At 39.1% G+C, this 18,648-nt stretch overlaps 1 protein-coding gene across 1 annotated transcript in view; it reads left to right on the top strand.

Moving 5' to 3' along the window:
• The window catches only part of nid2a (nidogen 2a (osteonidogen)), a 78,258-nt gene that overhangs the window by 52,722 nt on the left and 6,888 nt on the right, over positions 1 to 18,648 (top strand). The window contains 25 exon segments of the mRNA XM_055059567.1: positions 120 to 263; positions 1,266 to 1,394; positions 3,493 to 3,618; positions 3,695 to 3,810; positions 4,528 to 4,633; positions 4,726 to 4,850; positions 5,681 to 5,786; positions 6,408 to 6,529; positions 6,608 to 6,710; positions 7,145 to 7,278; positions 7,370 to 7,472; positions 8,545 to 8,669; positions 9,105 to 9,210; positions 9,432 to 9,565; positions 9,659 to 9,761; positions 10,598 to 10,728; positions 10,807 to 10,909; positions 11,049 to 11,182; positions 11,261 to 11,366; positions 11,846 to 11,919; positions 11,922 to 11,946; positions 11,949 to 11,971; positions 12,056 to 12,161; positions 17,710 to 17,830; positions 17,899 to 17,999. Coding sequence (XP_054915542.1) covers positions 120 to 263; positions 1,266 to 1,394; positions 3,493 to 3,618; positions 3,695 to 3,810; positions 4,528 to 4,633; positions 4,726 to 4,850; positions 5,681 to 5,786; positions 6,408 to 6,529; positions 6,608 to 6,710; positions 7,145 to 7,278; positions 7,370 to 7,472; positions 8,545 to 8,669; positions 9,105 to 9,210; positions 9,432 to 9,565; positions 9,659 to 9,761; positions 10,598 to 10,728; positions 10,807 to 10,909; positions 11,049 to 11,182; positions 11,261 to 11,366; positions 11,846 to 11,919; positions 11,922 to 11,946; positions 11,949 to 11,971; positions 12,056 to 12,161; positions 17,710 to 17,830; positions 17,899 to 17,999 — 2,706 coding nt within the window.

Consider the following 18,648-nt stretch of genomic DNA (forward strand, 5'->3'; position numbering starts at 1 on the left):
TACAGGAGTAAATGACCGGTCTCTTCATCTAATCTCATCCAAGATGCATTAAACTAAAGTCAGTTTTTTGCTGTGACCTTTGCCGACCTGGATCTCTTGTATTTTGCATATTGTAACAGATTCGTTGGAGGTTGAACTGTTGAACCCCTGCTATGCTGGGAACCATGACTGCGACACGACAGCACAATGCATCCCACTGGAGGGCCAAGCTTTCCGGTGCCAATGTGCTACTGGCTACAGAGGAGATGGACAGAACTGTTACGGTAACTTCACCTCCCTGTCTTTCTCTTTCCATTCCAACAGGTTGTGTTTCTGTACATGAGAGACGGATAGCTTCTTGATATACAATTCAAAAATACTTTATTGTAAGAGTTATTGTAGATTTTCATGACTGTGAGCTGCTTCTGTGTACAATAACTCCCTGTCTCGCTCCCGAAGGACTCTTTCATTCTTGTTCCTTTAGTCACTGGTGATGCAGGGTTTGTTATTAAGGAAGCGCCTCACTGTTCTGGTGGGGATGGTTTTATCCATAAAGAAGTTTATATAGTCGGTCACACACTTAGTCATGAAATTGATGTTATCTCTGTGCGGCTGGCAAAGAGCAATTCGATCTGTGGCCTCAAAATAACCCTCCAGGGTTTCTTCAGCTTCCTGTAGCCACTTTCTCACAACCATTTTATTTACAGATACAAGAGAAAAACAAGTGATTTTTCCCAGCAGAGGTCTTGGTTGAGAGTTATTTGTGCAAAACAAATCCAATCTCTTGTTTTCTCTGTTGAAGTGGAGTAGTAATTACGGCCCTAGATCTTAAAGTGTCTGTTTTATCTAAATGTACCTGGCTGAAAGTTCAAGGCAATAGCTGTCAGTCTAGTGTTGAGGGTTCAAGTACAGTGTGGATGACTGGAACCAGAAGTTTTCTCCTCCTCTCTCTTTCCCCTGTTAAAACCGACATGTAAGGCTTTGAGCTGGTGAGCGGTTTGTCATCAGGTCAGCAGGTGGTGTCTGTTTCCTGCTGACAGCACCGAGAAGGCCCCGCAGTTCCCATGGCCAGACTTCAGTGTCTCACAGATCAGCTGGTGCAGAATAATGCATTTACTGCCAAGAAATCAGGTATCAGCCGCGGCAGTAAGGAGGGAGTTACAGGTTATAGGAACAGTAAACAGTAATTACTCCTTTATTGTGCCACATGTGGCTTGGTGTTGGTTTTAGACGGGGTAGTCCTGGTTTACAGAGTGTCTGACGTTCCCTCCCTGCCTTTGATGCAGACATCGATGAGTGTGCAGAGGGTTTGAGCTCTTGCGGCGATTACTCCCAGTGCCTGAACCTTCCCGGGACGCACCGCTGCCAGTGCCAGAGCGGCTTTGAACTGGCCTATGAAAGCCGGACCTGTGTTGGTAAGAGACAGAAATACTCTGTACTTGGTCTATTTAAACTTTCAAATGATCAACCTGCATTATTTTCCACTTTAGCACATTTTTCCTCATTTTCTCATCAACAGGCAGAACAAAAATTAAAAACACAACTCTAGAAAATTTTTTAAAATGATCAGTTTCTCTGATATGTTTAAGTAAAATGAGCATTATTCTTTTATTCTATGAACTTCTGACAAAATGTCTCTGAAATTCCAGAAATTATTAAAAAAACAAAAAAGATGCAGTGCTCATGTTTTAACTCAGGAACAGTTCAGAAATCATTATTTGGTGGAATAGCTATGAGGTCAGGTTGAGTGGTTTCTTCAATTTTTCCAGAGTCATTTACATTTTTCACTCTGAAACATTGTGGTGGCGCTATCATGCTGTGGGATTTTTTTTTTTCAATTATTGTTTTTTGGCAGGGAAGCAGGTGAAAATAGATCCCAATTGGATCTATGTGACATAATTATGAAGTGAAACCAAAATGTTTTTAAAATATAAATCTGAAAAGTGTGGCATGCATTTACTTTCCTAAGTCAGAACTATGTTTTGTTTTTGTTTTTTTACATTTACTATTGCAGGTGTTGTGTGTTATATCTGTGGTGGCTAAGACTTTGACTGGACCATTCTGACTTATCCAAAATATCAGATTGTAATTAATTGTCCTGCTTAATTTATCCACCCCTTTTTCAAATCTCCCGTAGCCTCCAACAGATTTTCTTCCACAAATTTAGTTTTAATGCCAAAATATTTTAAATTTAATGAGTCTAAGCTATAATAGCAACCAATATAGTTTTTCTATTTGGGACCGGCTGAAGTTGTAATTCACAACATTAATGCACAGCTGTAAAAGCTAGACGCACATTAAGAAGGAAGGAGGAATGACTTAGGAGAGGAGGACAGGCTGAAGGAAGACAGCAGGACTAACGTGGAAGATAAACTGAGTAATGGGAATTTTTTGGCCATGAAATGAACCATTGACCAAAATCCTTTATGTTTGTCACATTTAGATAAACTTCCAGAGAACCGTCTCCTTCACAAATCTTTATATTTTATCTCCATTTAAAACAGCACAAACGTTTATTACCAGTAATAAATTAAGAATTTTCCTCTTTTGCCTCATCGTAATACCCTTTTATATTTTCGCTTTTACTTGTGCTTGTTTGTTTTATTGTCACATTATTGTCTGTTGTTGGTAGGAACTTTTAAGATTTTATGTCAACATGTTTCAGAGGCAGAAAACCTAAAAATCCTAAAAGTTTGAAATATTAACAAAAACAGCAACAAATTACTGTTGCTTTTCAAAATGGATAAATAATAATGACACTAAGAAACCTTTTCCATATTGAGTATAATTTATGTAAAAATATCTTAATACAGGTTTGGTTAGGCTTGTTTCAAGTATGTAGTTTCTTAATATTGATGACAAAGTGCTAGTACCATTGGCAAATTATTTCATTTATAACAGGAAAAATGTCTTATCGTAAGTGAAATAATCTGATAATGAAACTTTTTTATTTACTTAAAATAAGCTCATATCTCTTGCTGAAAAGTAAGATCCATTAGGAGTAAACTTATGAAACAGTGCACACAATTTCACTTTATTTGGGTGAGAAAATAGCAGCATTAAATTAAAATTGTGCAGCAATAGCATTTCTTCAAACTGGGACTGTTTTTAGTTTATATTTATTTTTAAGTGACTTTATTTTAAAAAACTGTAAACTGGGTTCACTCTGACTGCTGCCGACTGCAGGAACGACACTGATTACGCTTATGTATTGCACATAACCACTCTTCAGTATATTATTATTGCTTATTTATTAAAATTTCTTCAAAGTATTAGGATTTTTTAAGACTTTTTAGTTTCAATAACAATTATCAAATGACATTTTAAAATTTCTTGTCAGCTTTAAACATTTTTTAATGCAAAAACACGACAGATGAAAGACTTGTTTTCTGAGGAAAACCTTACACTTGAGGAAAAGCAAGTCGCCTCTTTAAGTGAATTAAACTAAATTAGCCACAACACCTGTGTGGCGAGATATCCAGACTGACGTTTTATTTTGCCTTTGTTTTTCAGACATAGATGAGTGCAGCTCTTCTCCATGTCACATCAGTGCCAGATGTGCCAACGCCCAGGGCTCCTTCCAGTGTCAGTGCCTGCCTGGGTTTTACGGCGACGGTTTCCACTGCTCCCGTCAGGCGGGTTGGTACAGCAGCTACCCACTCGTCTCCTGACGGAGTTTGTTTTTGTTGATTTCGTCTCTGAAATGTCAACACAGATGGCCTGAGGACCCAGTGTGAGCAGCACAGAGACAGTTTACAGAGTGGAGGACAGCTGAGTGTTGGAGCCTACGTCCCTCAGTGTGATGCTGATGGGCAGTATCGACCACGCCAGGTGGGCCTTTTGGATTTCCTCTAATATTTACGTCAGAGGATAAGATGGCCTTAGAAAATGGCTGACTTTGTCTCTGGTGTCTGATTTCTGGATTGATCTATCCTGTTTAAAAGCCCAATTTTCTGTCATTTAAAAGCTTAAAATATAACACCTCAACCAGAGCTGGGTAGTAACTACATTTACTCACATTTTCCTGAGTACTTTTTACTTTACTTGAGTAATCTTATTATGAAGTATCTCTACTCTTACTTGAATAATTTTTGGGATGGCTACTTTTTATTTCTACTTGAGTAAAAAAACTTTATCCACCTCTGACACTAACAAATTTTCTTTGCATTGGACTGATTGTGTCTTTTTTTTTCTGCCACAGTTTTTCCTTGCACTCAACTTTCCATTTCTTACATAATTCATTCAGCTTTGACTGTTTTTTTTTTTCTCTTGTTTTGTTATGAATAAATTATTCTATTAAGACACAACTTTAATTTCCCAATATTAGCTTATTTATTTACTTAAATAAAGAAATATTTAAATAAAGAAACATTTATTTAAATAAATAAATATTTACTTAAATAAAAAAGCTATTTGTAAGTTAGTTTTTTCTTATATTTGCACTAGAAAGTGGACCAATCCTTATTGAATTAAAATTCTGACACAAATACACTTTTTGATGATGAAATCAAAAAAAAATTATTTACTTATTTTAATGGTTCTGTGCAGTGCCATGGTTCTACAGGACATTGCTGGTGTGTGGACAGCACAGGACAGGAAAAATCAGGAACCAGGACTCCACCTGGTACCGCACCGCCAGCCTGTGATTCGTTAGGTAAAACCTGACTGACCTGGAGGAGCTTTTTAAATAATAAAACAATTATTTTCGCTTATATTTTTCTTTTTTTGCATCAACAAAAAAACCAGAGCGTCCAAAGACTCAGTGCGAGCGCCACAGAGACCGAGTCCAGACCAGCAGTCCAGATGGATTCCCTGCAGCTGGATCCTACGTACCTCAGTGTGATGAAAATGGACAGTACAGCCAACTGCAGGTCAGCACAGAATGAGAGAGTCGTAAAATGAAAATCAGATTGATCTCTTATATTTAAATATTAATGGATTGATGTTTAGTTTCACAGGATTTTCTACATGAGATCAGGTTAAACAGTTCAAAACTAACTAAACGATGCCTAAGTGTTTGTTTTTCCAAAGTTGGAGATTAATGAACTAACCTTTAGGGGTCCAGATGACTTATAATTGAAAAGAAAATTTAAAAAATTTTAATTTCTAGAAATTATCTTAAAGTGTGATATAATCTCAGCTCCTTCAGACTAGCCAGCAGTAATTAGCAAACACCTGGTGGAACTGCACATCTCATGACAAGAGCTACTTCTTTGCTAAGTGAATGATATAGGATCCATGTTGTGATGACTTAATGAAGGGGGAGTTTCAGAAAGAGGTGCAGTTTTTAAAGAGACAGAGGCCCAATTTCAACGTGCAAAACTGCAAAGTCCAATTTTTTTTACAAAATAAAACAACTGAAGGTGACATATTTACTTGATTGTGTCTTAAAACGGCTCTATGTTCTTGGAAAACACATAATATTTAAACCCTGGAAGAGAAAAGATGTGTGTCCAGATCGCTTAAAATCAAAGTAAATGATGTTTGGACTCATAAGAAGAACATTATAAAATCTACCTGTGCAGGTGATGAAAGTATTTTTTTGAGTTGTTACTTAAAAAATGTGTGTTTGAAATTACCTGTGAATCTAAAATAATAAAATCAATATTGTTTGTTTTGTCCTGGTTGAGCTCAATTGTTTCATATAAAAAAATTCAAATATCATCTGCATAACAACACACCATGATGCCATCTTCTCTAGTGCCACAGCTCTACTGGGTACTGTTGGTGTGTGGACAGCCAGGGAGGAGAACGCTCAGGAACCCGAACGCCGCCTGGGACGCCCCCCACAGACTGCGACAAACCGGGTGAGTGACACAAACCTTCCCATGACCCCAGCGTTCGCCGGCGTAAGCAGGTGCATCATGTCACTTCTTTTTAAGCTTTCTTGTTAACCGGCGACCTGTGAACCTGCTAATTCCTCGACTCGCAGTCAACTCAGACAGCTTGTTTATGTGAGCTTGTGAGTTGTATGCTGCTGAGGTCACGGGGTCGTAGGCTTGGAATGCTTGGAAAAACAGGCGGGTGGTAAAAACCAAGTTTCCCCAAAGCGAAGGTAAAACTTAATGAATGAAGAGAGTCTAAGTTGTTTTATGTTTGGCTTCAAAGCCCGTGAGTGGATATTTATGAGTTAATAAATTTAATAAGTGCTATGTTCTGGAAAAGTAATGGATGCCCTGAGGCAGGGGTGTGCAAAGTGTGGCGTGGGGGCCATTTGTGGCCCTGGGATGGATTTTTTTCTGGCCCCCAACTGCAATTTAAGGCCTGTTATAACTTTGTTATGATGGAAAATGTTAAGCAAATCCAGATTTTCACTGAAAATCATCTTTTATTTATGTAATTAAAACGTTTTAAACCCATAACCGAGGATAAATGTGTTTAACTGAGCCCAAACTGAGCTTTTGTAAAGTCTCAACTTTTTAACTTAGAGCGTCCAAAGACTCACTGTGAGCGCCACAGAGACGGCGTCCAGACCAGCTCAGATGGAGTTCCTCCAGCTGGAGCCTACATACCTCAGTGTGATGACAATGGACTCTATCTACCAGAGCAGGTCAGGATCTACTGAACGTTTCTCCACTGTGCTGGAAGACTGAATTATCACTGTTTTACATGTGTTTACTGGTTCCAGTGCCATCCTTCTACTGGACATTGTTGGTGTGTGGACAGCAGTGGACAGGAGAGAGCCGGAACCAGGACTGGACCTGGTTCACCCAGTGTCAACTGCAGAACAGGTGAGACTCCAAATATGGATTTCATAGGAAAACTGGGGAAACTACCGTAACACACTGCAGAAACACAAAATCTTACCAAGTATTTTTGGTCCAGTTTATAGTGCAAACATCTTAATACACTTGAAATAAGATTAACTAAAAAGTAACTTTTCAGCAAAATAATAGCTTCTTTGAAGTGAATAATTCTCTAATACTGATGTAACATTTCTGGTTTCATTGGCAGATTATTTACCTCATGGGAAAAATGTCTTTTATAACCTATTATAATCATTTCTTCTGGACCTTTAAACAGTTTAGACATGATTGACTGATAATTTGGAAACTTAATAATTTTTAAAGCTGTAAAGTTTGATTGTGGGAACGTCCTGAGTCATTTAGTTTCTGAGGATAATGGTGCTCAGAAAGTCATCCAATCTATGACTCACATTACCCAGAGGAACCACAGCGTCCAAAGACTCACTGTGAGCATCACAGAGACAGCGTCCAAACCACCAGTCCAGATGGAGTTCCTCTAGTTGGAGCTTACGTACCTCAGTGTGATGAAAATGGACTCTATCTACCAGAGCAGGTAAGACTTCCCTTAATTTGCCTTTGTATTGATTCATTGAACTCTAAAGTACCATTGAATACATCTACATGGTGTGTTTTACTGGTTCCAGTGCCATGGTTCTACTGGATATTGTTGGTGTGTGGACAGCAGAGGACAGGAGAGAGCCGGAACCAGGACTGGACCTGGTTCACCCAATGTAGACTGCAGAACAGGTGAGACAACGTGGTTTCATCCAAATAACACCTGGTATATTTATTGTTATGCAGAATCTTTAATAAATGTTTGTCAATTACTGGGTTTCAGATCTAAATGGGGGGGGCAAGAAGTAGCTGCAGCCATAATCCAAGAGCTCATATTTTCAGTCTGAAAACAGGATTTTATCTCTTTTGTTCGCAAAATTTGTAATACTTTTGCTTACATTTTCATTTTGAAAGCAGGACTTTGTGTCTTTTTTAAAAAAAAACTTGCAACAGTAGTACTTAAAACTTCTCGTTCTCACACTTTGTCTCTGCTCATGTAACAAGTCATTATATTTCTGAGTGGGTGTCACCACAAGGGGGCGCCTATTCCCTTTTTGCATTGTTGTGCTGTTGAACAGAGTAAGAACTCTCTCTCTTCCATGTTGTTGTCGAGATAATTGGTGATGACGAGGTGCCTGTCTTTATTGTTCTCATGTATGAGATCATAATGTAGCACGTGGAGAAATAAATCGAAAAGTGTGGAATACTTCAACAGTGTGTCCTGCTGTTTCGGGTTAGCGTGGCTAACCACCACTGCTAATTCCTACAGCCTCGCACCACACAGTCACACTCAGACTCTCTGCTTGCTTTTGAAAACACCTTTTGGCGCAGTCGCCTGGCAACCTCTCAGCCAATAGAATGAAAGTCTTGTACGGTGCGTTTGTTTCCTTCTAGCGGGTGTACCTGTGTGGCTACTATTGATTGTAACAACCGATGCCAACCCTTTGGGTTGGGTGAACAAACTCCTGCCTAAGATCAGTAGCTATTAGCAGTCAGTAGCTGTTAGCAGTCAGTAGCTGTTAGCACTCAGTAGCACACTGCTGGCAGATGCTTACTGTAACACGGAGCAGAAAGCTGAAGTTGTTGTTTTTGTTTATCAGTTGTCATCCAGCCTAATGAGGCCCATTTGCCCTGTGACATATCCAGTATCAACAGAACATCTCCACTTTGTTGTAATCTGTCCAAAGAAGCTTTTCAAACCATCTCTGCTAACGTCTTGTATATTTCCTAATAAACCTTTTAAATGTGTCGTATTGTCTCTCAGAGCGTCCAAAGACTCACTGTGAGCATCACAGAGACGGCGTCCAGACAACCGATGCAGATGGACTTCCTCTACTTGGAGTCTACGTACCACAATGTGATGAAAATGGACTTTATATATCACAGCAGGTTAGATGGACTTCACTGATCTTTTCTGTGACCTTTCACCTAATTTTAAGTGTTTATCAGAGATTCATTGAGCAGAATATTTCTGTTAGGTTTATGTTTTCTTAGGAGAAAAGGCAAAATCACTCCAGGATTAAGCTAGCCATTGTTGTGAAACCAACAAAATCCTTACAGAGTTAGTATTTTCAATTTGTGTTTGATGTCTTATATTAGCAGGGTTAGCCCAGCTAGCATTAGTAAACTATAGTTGAACTATACTTTAGTATATTTGTACTATTTTTTGTCAGCGTTATCTTGTAGCACTTGATTCTGGTGTGTTTACCAATCTGAGAAATGTTGAATTTCACTGGTAACCAGCCAACTTCATAGTGTTTTTCCAGTGTTTACCCTTTCATTTGAAACTCTTTATACCGACTTAATATTTCTTTGCTGTTCCAGTGCCACGGTTCTACTGGATACTGTTGGTGTGTGGATGATAGAGGACAAGAGCTCCCAGAAACCAGGACTGCACCTGGTGCACCTCGTGCAGACTGCAGCAGAACAGGTCTGGTTTCAGGTTTACCATAACATTTCATATGTGTATTCTCCCAAATATTAACAGAGTCTGGAGAGGATTTAGTTGGGGACACAGAAGATAAAGCAGAGTCTAATTGTTGAGTTTAATGACTTAAGAGCATCAGGATTTTATGAAAACCTATTCTGCTGACAAACGAATTCTGCTGACAATACGTCCCTAATAAACCCTGTGACTCATTCTTCCAACAGAGGAACCAGAGCGTCCAAAGACTCTCTGTGAGCATCACAGGGACAGCGTCCAAACCACCAGCCCAGATGGACTCACTTTATTTGGAGTCTATGTACCTCAGTGTGATGAAAATGGACTCTATGTACCACAGCAGGTCAGACTTTCATTACTGATCTTTATCTCTTTGTTTTCATTTAACTGGAGCTTATTTTCAGTGACAGCATTTAATGTGTATTAATTGTTTCAGTGCCATGGTTCTACTGGATATTGCTGGTGTGTGGACAGTAGGGGACAGGAGAGAGCCGGAACCAGGACTGGACCTGGTTCATCTCGTGTCGACTGCAGAACAGGTTAGGCTTTAAATCTCATCAGGTCTATAATCTAAACACTGAATCACTGCAAAAACACAAAATCTTACCAAGTATTTTTGGTTTAATTTCTAATCCAAATATCTCAATACACTAGAAAGAAGACAAAACTAACTTATAAGCAACTTTTTAGTAAGATATATTAGCTTGTTTTAAGTGAATAATTCCTTAAAATTGGAAAATAAGTTCTAGTTCCATTAAAACAAAATAGTTTTGCCTTGATATAAGTGAAATAATCTGCCAGTGGAACTAGTACTTTTTCATCAATATTAAGAATTTACGAGCTAATATATATTGCTGAAAGGTTACTTGGATATTTGCACTTTAAACTAAATCAAAAATACTTAGATAAAATATTACTCTACGTCAATCTGATGGTTGAATAACCTTAAAAAGATTTTAAAAAGTAAATATTTTTGTTACAAGCTGATTAATCATGTCTAATTATTGAATTAGACATGATTAGACAGTCTTTGTCTCTAGTATCAGTCATTTTGATGCTATTCTTTGAGCTAGTTTTGTTGTTGGTGTGTATATAGACTATGTTTTGGGCTGACTGGCTAATAATATGGTAGTTCCAGATACTTCAACATATTTTTACTCAAGTAAAAGTAAAAAGTAACCGTCCCAGAAATTATTCAAGTAAAAGTAAGAATGTATTTGGTAAAAAATTATCAAATTATTATTTAATACTTAGAAAATTACATCATCAGATGAATCATATTATAAAGTTAAGTGGAAATGTTGGCATTTTAAGGAACAAAAGTCTTAAATCTCTATCAGAACTTTGTTTATCACAATAAATTGTTGTTGTTTAGAAGAACCAGAGCGTCCAAAGACTCACTGTGAGCGCCACAGAGACAGCGTCCAGACCAGCTCAGATGGAGTTCCTCCAGCTGGAGCCTACGTACCTCAGTGTGATGAAAACGGACTCTATCTACCAGAGCAGGTCAGGATCTACTGAACGTTTCTCCACTGTGCTGGAAGACTGAATTATCACTGTTTTACATGTGTTTACTGGTTCCAGTGCCATCCTTCTACTGGACAGTGTTGGTGTGTGGACAGCAGTGGACAGGAGAGAGCCGGAACCAGGACTGGACCTGGTTCACCCAGTGTCGACTGCAGAACAGGTGAGACTTATGGTTTTCTGAGGATCAACACAACAGAATGAAAGTTTTCATTCAACTATTTCAGTTTTCTTCTTGCAGTAATAGTTAAATATCGATGTCTCAATGTTTTAAGCCAATAAAGTGTCAAAATGTCTCACAGATCAACCGGAGCGTCCTAAAACTGCTTGTGAGCACCACAAGGAAAGAGTTCAGGCCTCTAGCTCTCGTGAATATCCTGTGGCTGAAGCCTATGTGCCTCAGTGTGACGCCAATGGACAGTACATACCACTACAGGTGTGTACGCATGAAATTACTTCTTTGCACTTATGAGCTTTTACTAGAATTTTGCTACTCTCTTTGTTGGTGTTTTAGTGCCACTCGTCCAGTGGTTATTGTTGGTGTGTCGATAAGGACGGACAGGAGAGAGCAGGAACCAGAACCCCACCTGGTGCTCAACCAAGAGACTGTGCCAAACCAGGTAAGAGGGTTGGTGTTTACTGTTAAAGCGATAGTAGACATAAAAAAATATATTTTTTACATATTTGTGAACTGTTACCGTGTCATGACAATTTATTATGGGACAGATTATCTGTGAAAAGATCATTTTCTCCTTGAGCCACTATTGCTGTGTGAAGAAAATGCACCACTTCTGACCAAAAACAACCACTGAGAGCCAGGAGGCGGGGCTAGGTGCTGTCAATCAATCTCATGAACTTGTTGCTAACTAGGTTAATGGTGGAGAACCAACAAACAATTATAGGACAACCATTTACCCGCCATCATCGTTAGCTATTGCTGTCATCGTTAGCCATGCTAATCCCATCATTGTTAGCCATGCTAATGCTGTCATCGTTAGCCATCCTAATCCCATCATTGTTAGCCATGTTAATCAATCCTATGCCATCTGTTGTAAAATGGCTTCATTTCTGGCTCTTTTTCTTCTTCTTTTTGGATCAGATGATCCTAAAACTGCATGTGAGGAACAGAGAGACAGAGCACAGGCCAGGCTTCAGGAGCGTTACCTCGTAGCTCCAGTGTTTTTGTCCCTCGTTGTGACGCACAGGGCAGTTCCTACCTCAACAGGTAACTCTAGACTTTCCTTTTGCATCTGTTTATTCATTCATTCCTATATGTGTTCATTAATGTTATTCCTCTTGTGTGTTCCAGTGCCATGGATCCACTGGAGAGTGTTGGTGTGTTGACAGCAGTGGACAGGAGAGAGCAGGAACTAGGACTGAATCTGGCGCCTCACCTGTAGACTGCAGGACACCAGGTAAGAAAGCTTCTTCCAGCAAAGGATGGAAAACATCAGCGCAAAAAATAACAAAAAAGGAAAAACTGAGTTTATACCAGGAGACAATCACTTTTTGATCCAATTTTCTGTCAATTATTCAGATAAATTCTGCAGATTGTGCCTTCAATAATTTCAGGCTTTTGTATATTATATTAGAAATACATTAAATAAACAATTATGCCATTTTTTAATACAGAAACTAAACATTTTATTGCCTAAAATGTAAAAACAAAGCATTCTTATAGATTATTTTCAGCATAAGATACAGCTGCAGATAAAAAATGCTTCCAACATCAACATGTCAAAAACTCACTTATTTTGTTGATTAATTTTGAATTTATCAATTAATAATGGGATATAAAAAGATATTTATATATTTTAATATATATTTTATATTTTAGACTGATAAACAGGTTTAGATAACATAAAAATCATACTGACTGATTATCTCCTGCTATTACTATTGTAAATAATAGACAGGTGTGTTTCCATTGATCATATTATTGTGCAAGTTGGAATTAAAACAATAAATTTACCTAATGGAAACACACCATTTTGAAAAAACATGTTTTTTGATTAATTTTTTGTTAGGTTGAGTTGGTTTTCTAACTGTATAAATTAGTTATTTCACAAAACTGCAACAGAAACATTTTTCACATCGTGTCGTGTGATCAACTGGATGTTACTACTGGCAGAAATAACAAAGAAGATGACAGGAAGTATTAAAGAATGATGCTGCTGCAGGGTTTTTTTTTAGTTTCTCATAAATCCTTTATTGTCACTCGGTAAATATCATATTCATTGTTCCTGGTAGGGAAATCCATGCTTTGCTGTATTTTACAATGAAGTTAAGTTTTATTTAAGAGTCTGACAGAAAGTAGCTATTAAAACAATTGAAATCTTTACTGCTTTGAATTAGCTTAGCTTTTTCTTGAACACTGTTTATCTGTATTTGTTTTTCGTGAAAGAAATGTTTCACTGTCGTTATACAGTGTGTCTGGGAATAAAGTTAAAAAAAAACATCTTCCCCCGCCCCTCCCCCCTCGCGCACAACAGACTTCTTGTGGCTTTGATGCGAAACTGTGATGTCACTCATCCTCTCTGTGACATCATTAGTGACTGTCTCTATATTCCAAGATTCTACAGAGAGATTCATTTGCGATTTCATAAAGTTGAAGGACAATGGCACAAAACAGAGTATCGACCACTTTGGAAGTTTTAGAGAAACGCTGCAAAGAGTTGGAGAATGAGAACTTACAACTCAAAATAACCATTGATAAACTGAGGAGCAAGATGGAGCGAATGAGCAACAACTCGGACTGCAACTCTCGGTTTTTCAGGGAGCAAAATAGAATGCTCCTTGATTTGAAGGAGGAAAATGAAAACCGGATCAGGGCCCTGACCGAAGAATTAAAGGAGGCGAGATGGACGATTAGATCCTTAAAAACTGAATTTGAGGACATAAATAAAACGAACAAGCAAATGCAACAAACAAGTATTTGCATTCGGCAAGAGGCCCACGGCCGATTAATGGAACATAAAAGGGATCGCTTGTGGATGGAATCGGAAACTGACGAGTTGAATAAGGAGATTGTGGTTTTGAAAATAAAATTAGATCGGATTAAATCTAAAGTTAGCGGTCAAGATATGGAGAAAACAGCAACACCGGCGGAAACAGAAGAAATCAACACTGAAGAGACACCGACAGTGTTTCAGAGAGTCGGGCGTGCTTTCCTGAATATGTATGAGTCAGGAACTCTAAAATATTGGGTTCCATCTTGGATATTTTAAAATCCATGATGGATATTAAAATATGATTGACTCTCTGAAGCATTGTCGGTGAGAGCAGGTCTGGGTTGAAGGACAGAAGAGAGGAGGCTCTGTCTGATAGTGGATCCTCGGATTGCGGAAGAGCAGTGTGGTTTTCGTCCTGGTCGTGGAACACCAGTTAGTCGGACTCGTTCCCTGTGAGAGTTGGACTCCGCCAGGGCTGCCCTCAGTGATTCTGTTCATCACTTCATGGACAGAATTTCTAGGGGCAGTCAAGGTGTTGAGGAGATCCGTTCTGGTGGACTTAGGATCGCATCTCTGCTTTTGTGGATGATGTGGTCCTATTGGCTCCATCGGACGTGATCAGCAGCTCTCGCTGGAGCGGTTCACAGCCGAGTGTGAAGCGGCCAGGATGAGAATCTGTGCCTCCAAGTCCGAGGCCTGGTCCCGAGCCGGAAAAGGGTAGAGAGCCTTTTACCGGTCGAGGCCAGTGTCCTGCCCCAAGTGGAGGAGTTCATCTCGGGATCTTGTTCACGAATGATGGAAGAGGGGAGCGAGAGATTGACAGACGGATCGGAGCAGCGTCTGCTGTGAAGTAGGTGCTGTACCGGTCCATCATGGTGAAGAGAGAGCAGAGCTGAAAAGCGAAGCTCTCGATTTACCAGTCGATCCACGTTCCCGCCCTCATTTATGGTCATGAGCTCCTGGATACAAGCGGCCGAAATGGACGGATGGGTGGACAGACGGACGGCGGGTGGACAGACGGACGGACGGGTGGACAGACGGACGGACTGGTGGACGGACGGATGGATGGACACGGACGGCGGGTGGACGGACGGGTGGATGGACGGACGGCGGGTGGACAGACGGACGGCGGGTGGACGGACGGATGGATGGACGGACGGGTGGACGGACGACGGACGGATGGCGGGTGGACGGACGGACGGCAGGTGACGGACGGATGGACGGACGGACGGACGGGTGGACGGACGGACGGGCGGACGGACGGACGGGTGGACAGACGGACGGCGGGTGGACGGACGGACGGCGGGTGGACAGACGGACGGACGGACGGCGGGTGGACGGACGGATGGATGGACAGACGGACGGACGGGTGGACAGACGGACAAAAGGACGGACGGATGGACAGATGGATGGAAGGACAGATGGACAGACGGATGGACGGGTGGACGGAACTTTTTCACGTGGGATTTCCTTTTTCTGTTTGCTGTTGGTTTTACATCTTCAACAGCACATGTGTCAAAGTCAAGGCCCGTGATTGGGCCAATGAAGCCGCTGCAGCACGAGTGGCTTCATTTCATCAGCAATCAGAGCAGAGATCAACTTCCACGTCTCCCTCCTCAGAAATGGTCCAACGGTTAGTGGACGCTGAGAACAGAGGGTTTCTGGTGGGAGGCAGAGTTCATGTTCAGGAGGTAAAAGACAAACCTGTGTGCAGTGATGTCACTACTGACTTTCAACCACTGATTCAGGAACTAGTAATCTAACACATTGCTTTTTCAAACCCAGTAGCCAGACTACAGTGACTTATCAAAATCACTTTGTGTTACTATTTTCTTTTGTGATTAAATTTGAGGAGAGTCTATGCGGCAGAAACATGAAATATGGAGGCAGATGCACATTTTGAGTTCTGCTCCAAACGTCCACGTGATTTTCATAAGCGGATTTGGGCTTGGTTTTTTTTTAAAGTCGCTTGCCGATGTAATGAGTCGCTTGTTGCTGTTTTAGGTGTTGTTGAAATCCTATTTATAGTTTTCCAGACAATAGAAACACAAAAAGACGCACAAATGACTAAAGTCTTGTTTTCCCTTGATGTTGTTTAATGGTTACGGTGGTAACCACTAAACAATCTCCCCTTCAGTTCAACCTTATAACTGGAGACACAGTGTTGATGAAATCATTATAAAATAATCATATTGTTTGTTGTTGTTAGCAGCTGCTGACAACAACAACGCAACAATAGTTACAGTAAATAACTATTTACTGTTAAATAGTTACAGTAAATAACTATTTACTGTTAAATAGTTATTTACTGTAACTATTTAACAGTAAATAGTTATTTACAGTTAAATAGTTACAGTAAATAACTATTTACTTTTAAATAGTTACAGTAAATAACTATTTACTTTTAAATAGTTACAGTAAATAACTATTTACTTTTAAATTACAGTAAATAACTATTTACTGTTAAATAGTTATTTACTGTAACTATTTAACAGTAAATAACTATTTACTTTTAAATAGTTACAGTAAATAACTATTTACTTTTAAATAGTTACAGTAAATAACTATTTAGTGTTAAATAGTTATTTACTGTAACTATTTAGTTACAGTAAATAACTATTTAGTGTTAAATAGTTATTTACTGTAACTATTTAGTTACAGTAAATAACAGTCATGTTTTTTAACTAAAATATATTAAATACAGTAAATAACAGTTATTTACTGTTAAATAGTTACAGTAAATAACTATTTAACTAGTAAATAATATAGTTAGTTATTTACTGTAACTATTTAACAGTGAATAACTTTACTGTTATTTAAATAACAGTTAAATAAATTAAAAGTTTATTTATTTAACAGTAAATAAATAACTATTTACTTATAAATAGTTACAGTAAATAACTATTTAACAGTAAATAGTTACTGTTAATGTCAGTTACTTTCCTAATAAAGTAGTCAGTAATATAAATTCCTATTTCAAGGAGTAATCAGTAATCTGATAAAAGTTACTTTTTCAAAGTAACTGCAGTCACTGCCTGTGTGTAGGTAGTCCGGCTGTAATGAGAATATAATCTAAGACGGCTCTAACAAGCTTCTCAGAAACACAAAGACAAGAACATAAACATCATAGAGCAGCACAATAATGTAGCTTCAGTTTATAATGCACTTTAATTTATGGATTTATCTTGATATTAAGAAACATATTTAGTTTTTCAAAACAATATTGATCATTTTTTGCTGTTTGCCTGTTGAATTTGTTTTTCCTTGAGGTTACTGACAGATCCATAAGAAAATGTTGCTTTATTCATTTAATTATCCAATAATATACACTGTGTTTGGCCTCGGCTTGCAGCAAATTAGTTTTTTTGGACCTCAGTGTATTTGACTTCCACATCCCGGCTCTACGGTTTTAAACTACAACCCCTCATTTATTGTTTCACATTAAATAGTTTAGCTGTGCGGTTTGGACCCGCCTCCATGAGCCGCTCTTAACCACCAAATTTACTGAATTTTGTAGTTAAATGCCATATAACCTCTAAACCACATGAGTCACACAATAACCTATTAATCTGGAAAAAAAATACTGAATTTGTGTTTTTACTACCTGCACAGACAGAAGCAGAAACATAAAGCTACTTCAGGTTCAGTTCTAAAGCTGAGTTATTAAAAGTTCTGTTGGCTGGTAAACATTTTGGAGTGTGTGTGTGTGTGTGTGTGTGTGTGTGTGTGTGTGTGTGTGTGTGTGTGTGTGTGTGTGTGTGTGTGTGTGTGTGTGTGTGTGTATGTGTGTGTGTGTGTGTGTGTGTGTGTGTGTGTGCGTGTGTGTGCCTCTTTAAGCACAGGGCATTCACACACCATTAATAAAGCACTCCAGCTCAAATTGCGACATCAACTCAGAGAACTGGAAAACAGATGCTGCATTCAGTTGAATAAGAACAGCGTCAACAGAGGAGTTTCTTTATGCCTCTGTTGTGTGGTTGCTGGATTTAAAAGAGGTTTCCGCTCTTTGCAGCGCCGACCAATCGGGCCGAGAGCGTGTGTCAGAGATGGAGGGCCAGTTTGATCGAGCACTACGGCGGGAATCCGGACCCCCAGCAGTATTTGCCTCAGTGCGAACCGGATGGAGAATTCAGGTAGATTCACGCTGAACGGATTAGAGATAATTTCAGATCTTCTGATTGTGATCGCTCTGCGCTCTCAGTCCGGTCCAGTGTTACGGGGAGTCCACTTACTGCTGGTGTGTGGACCAGGAGGGACGGGAAGTACCTGGTACCCGCTCACACGACGCAGTCAAACCTGCATGTAAGTCAATGTTTTGTCTTTTATTCTCTCCTTGCAATTATGACCTCAAACTTTATTGTATTTCATTGGGATTTTAAACTAAACTTTTATCATTTCAGCTGATAAATCATCTAAATTCTTCAAGAATATTTTAACCTATTTCCTAAAAAAAATTGTGATGTTGCCAGATGTTTTTGTAGCATTTGTCGAATAAACTGACTGGGGTGATCAAAGTGTGGCTCCGGGGTCATTTGCGGCCCTCGGATTGGTTCTGTGTGGCCTGCCAGCACAAGTGGGAGATGCAGATGGAAACTTTTATCTTCAATTAGAGCAAAATTACAATAAACAAATTATAATATTAAGTCTCTTAGCAACCAAATTGTTTTTTTAAAGAGGGACACAAATCCTCTTCTTACTGGTGGGAAAGGGCTGAATATTTATCTTCTTTCATCCAATTAGCTGGCTGGACGCTCATTACTTTGCATTTTAAGATTTAGATCTGCAACAATTTAAACTTCCCTGCCTAAGAAAGAAAAGACCAGATTTTTGTAGTTGTTTAATTAAAAATTGTTGTATATTTAGTTTATTGTTTTGTGTTTTTTCATCACTATCATTAGAGTCAAAGAGGTTGAATACAATCACAGATTTTCATTTGAGTCCATTTTGTTGG

Source organism: Poeciliopsis prolifica, unplaced genomic scaffold, assembly GCF_027474105.1.
Source record: "Poeciliopsis prolifica strain line A6 unplaced genomic scaffold, Auburn_PproV2 SCAFFOLD055, whole genome shotgun sequence".
Lineage (NCBI taxonomy): Eukaryota > Metazoa > Chordata > Actinopteri > Cyprinodontiformes > Poeciliidae > Poeciliopsis > Poeciliopsis prolifica.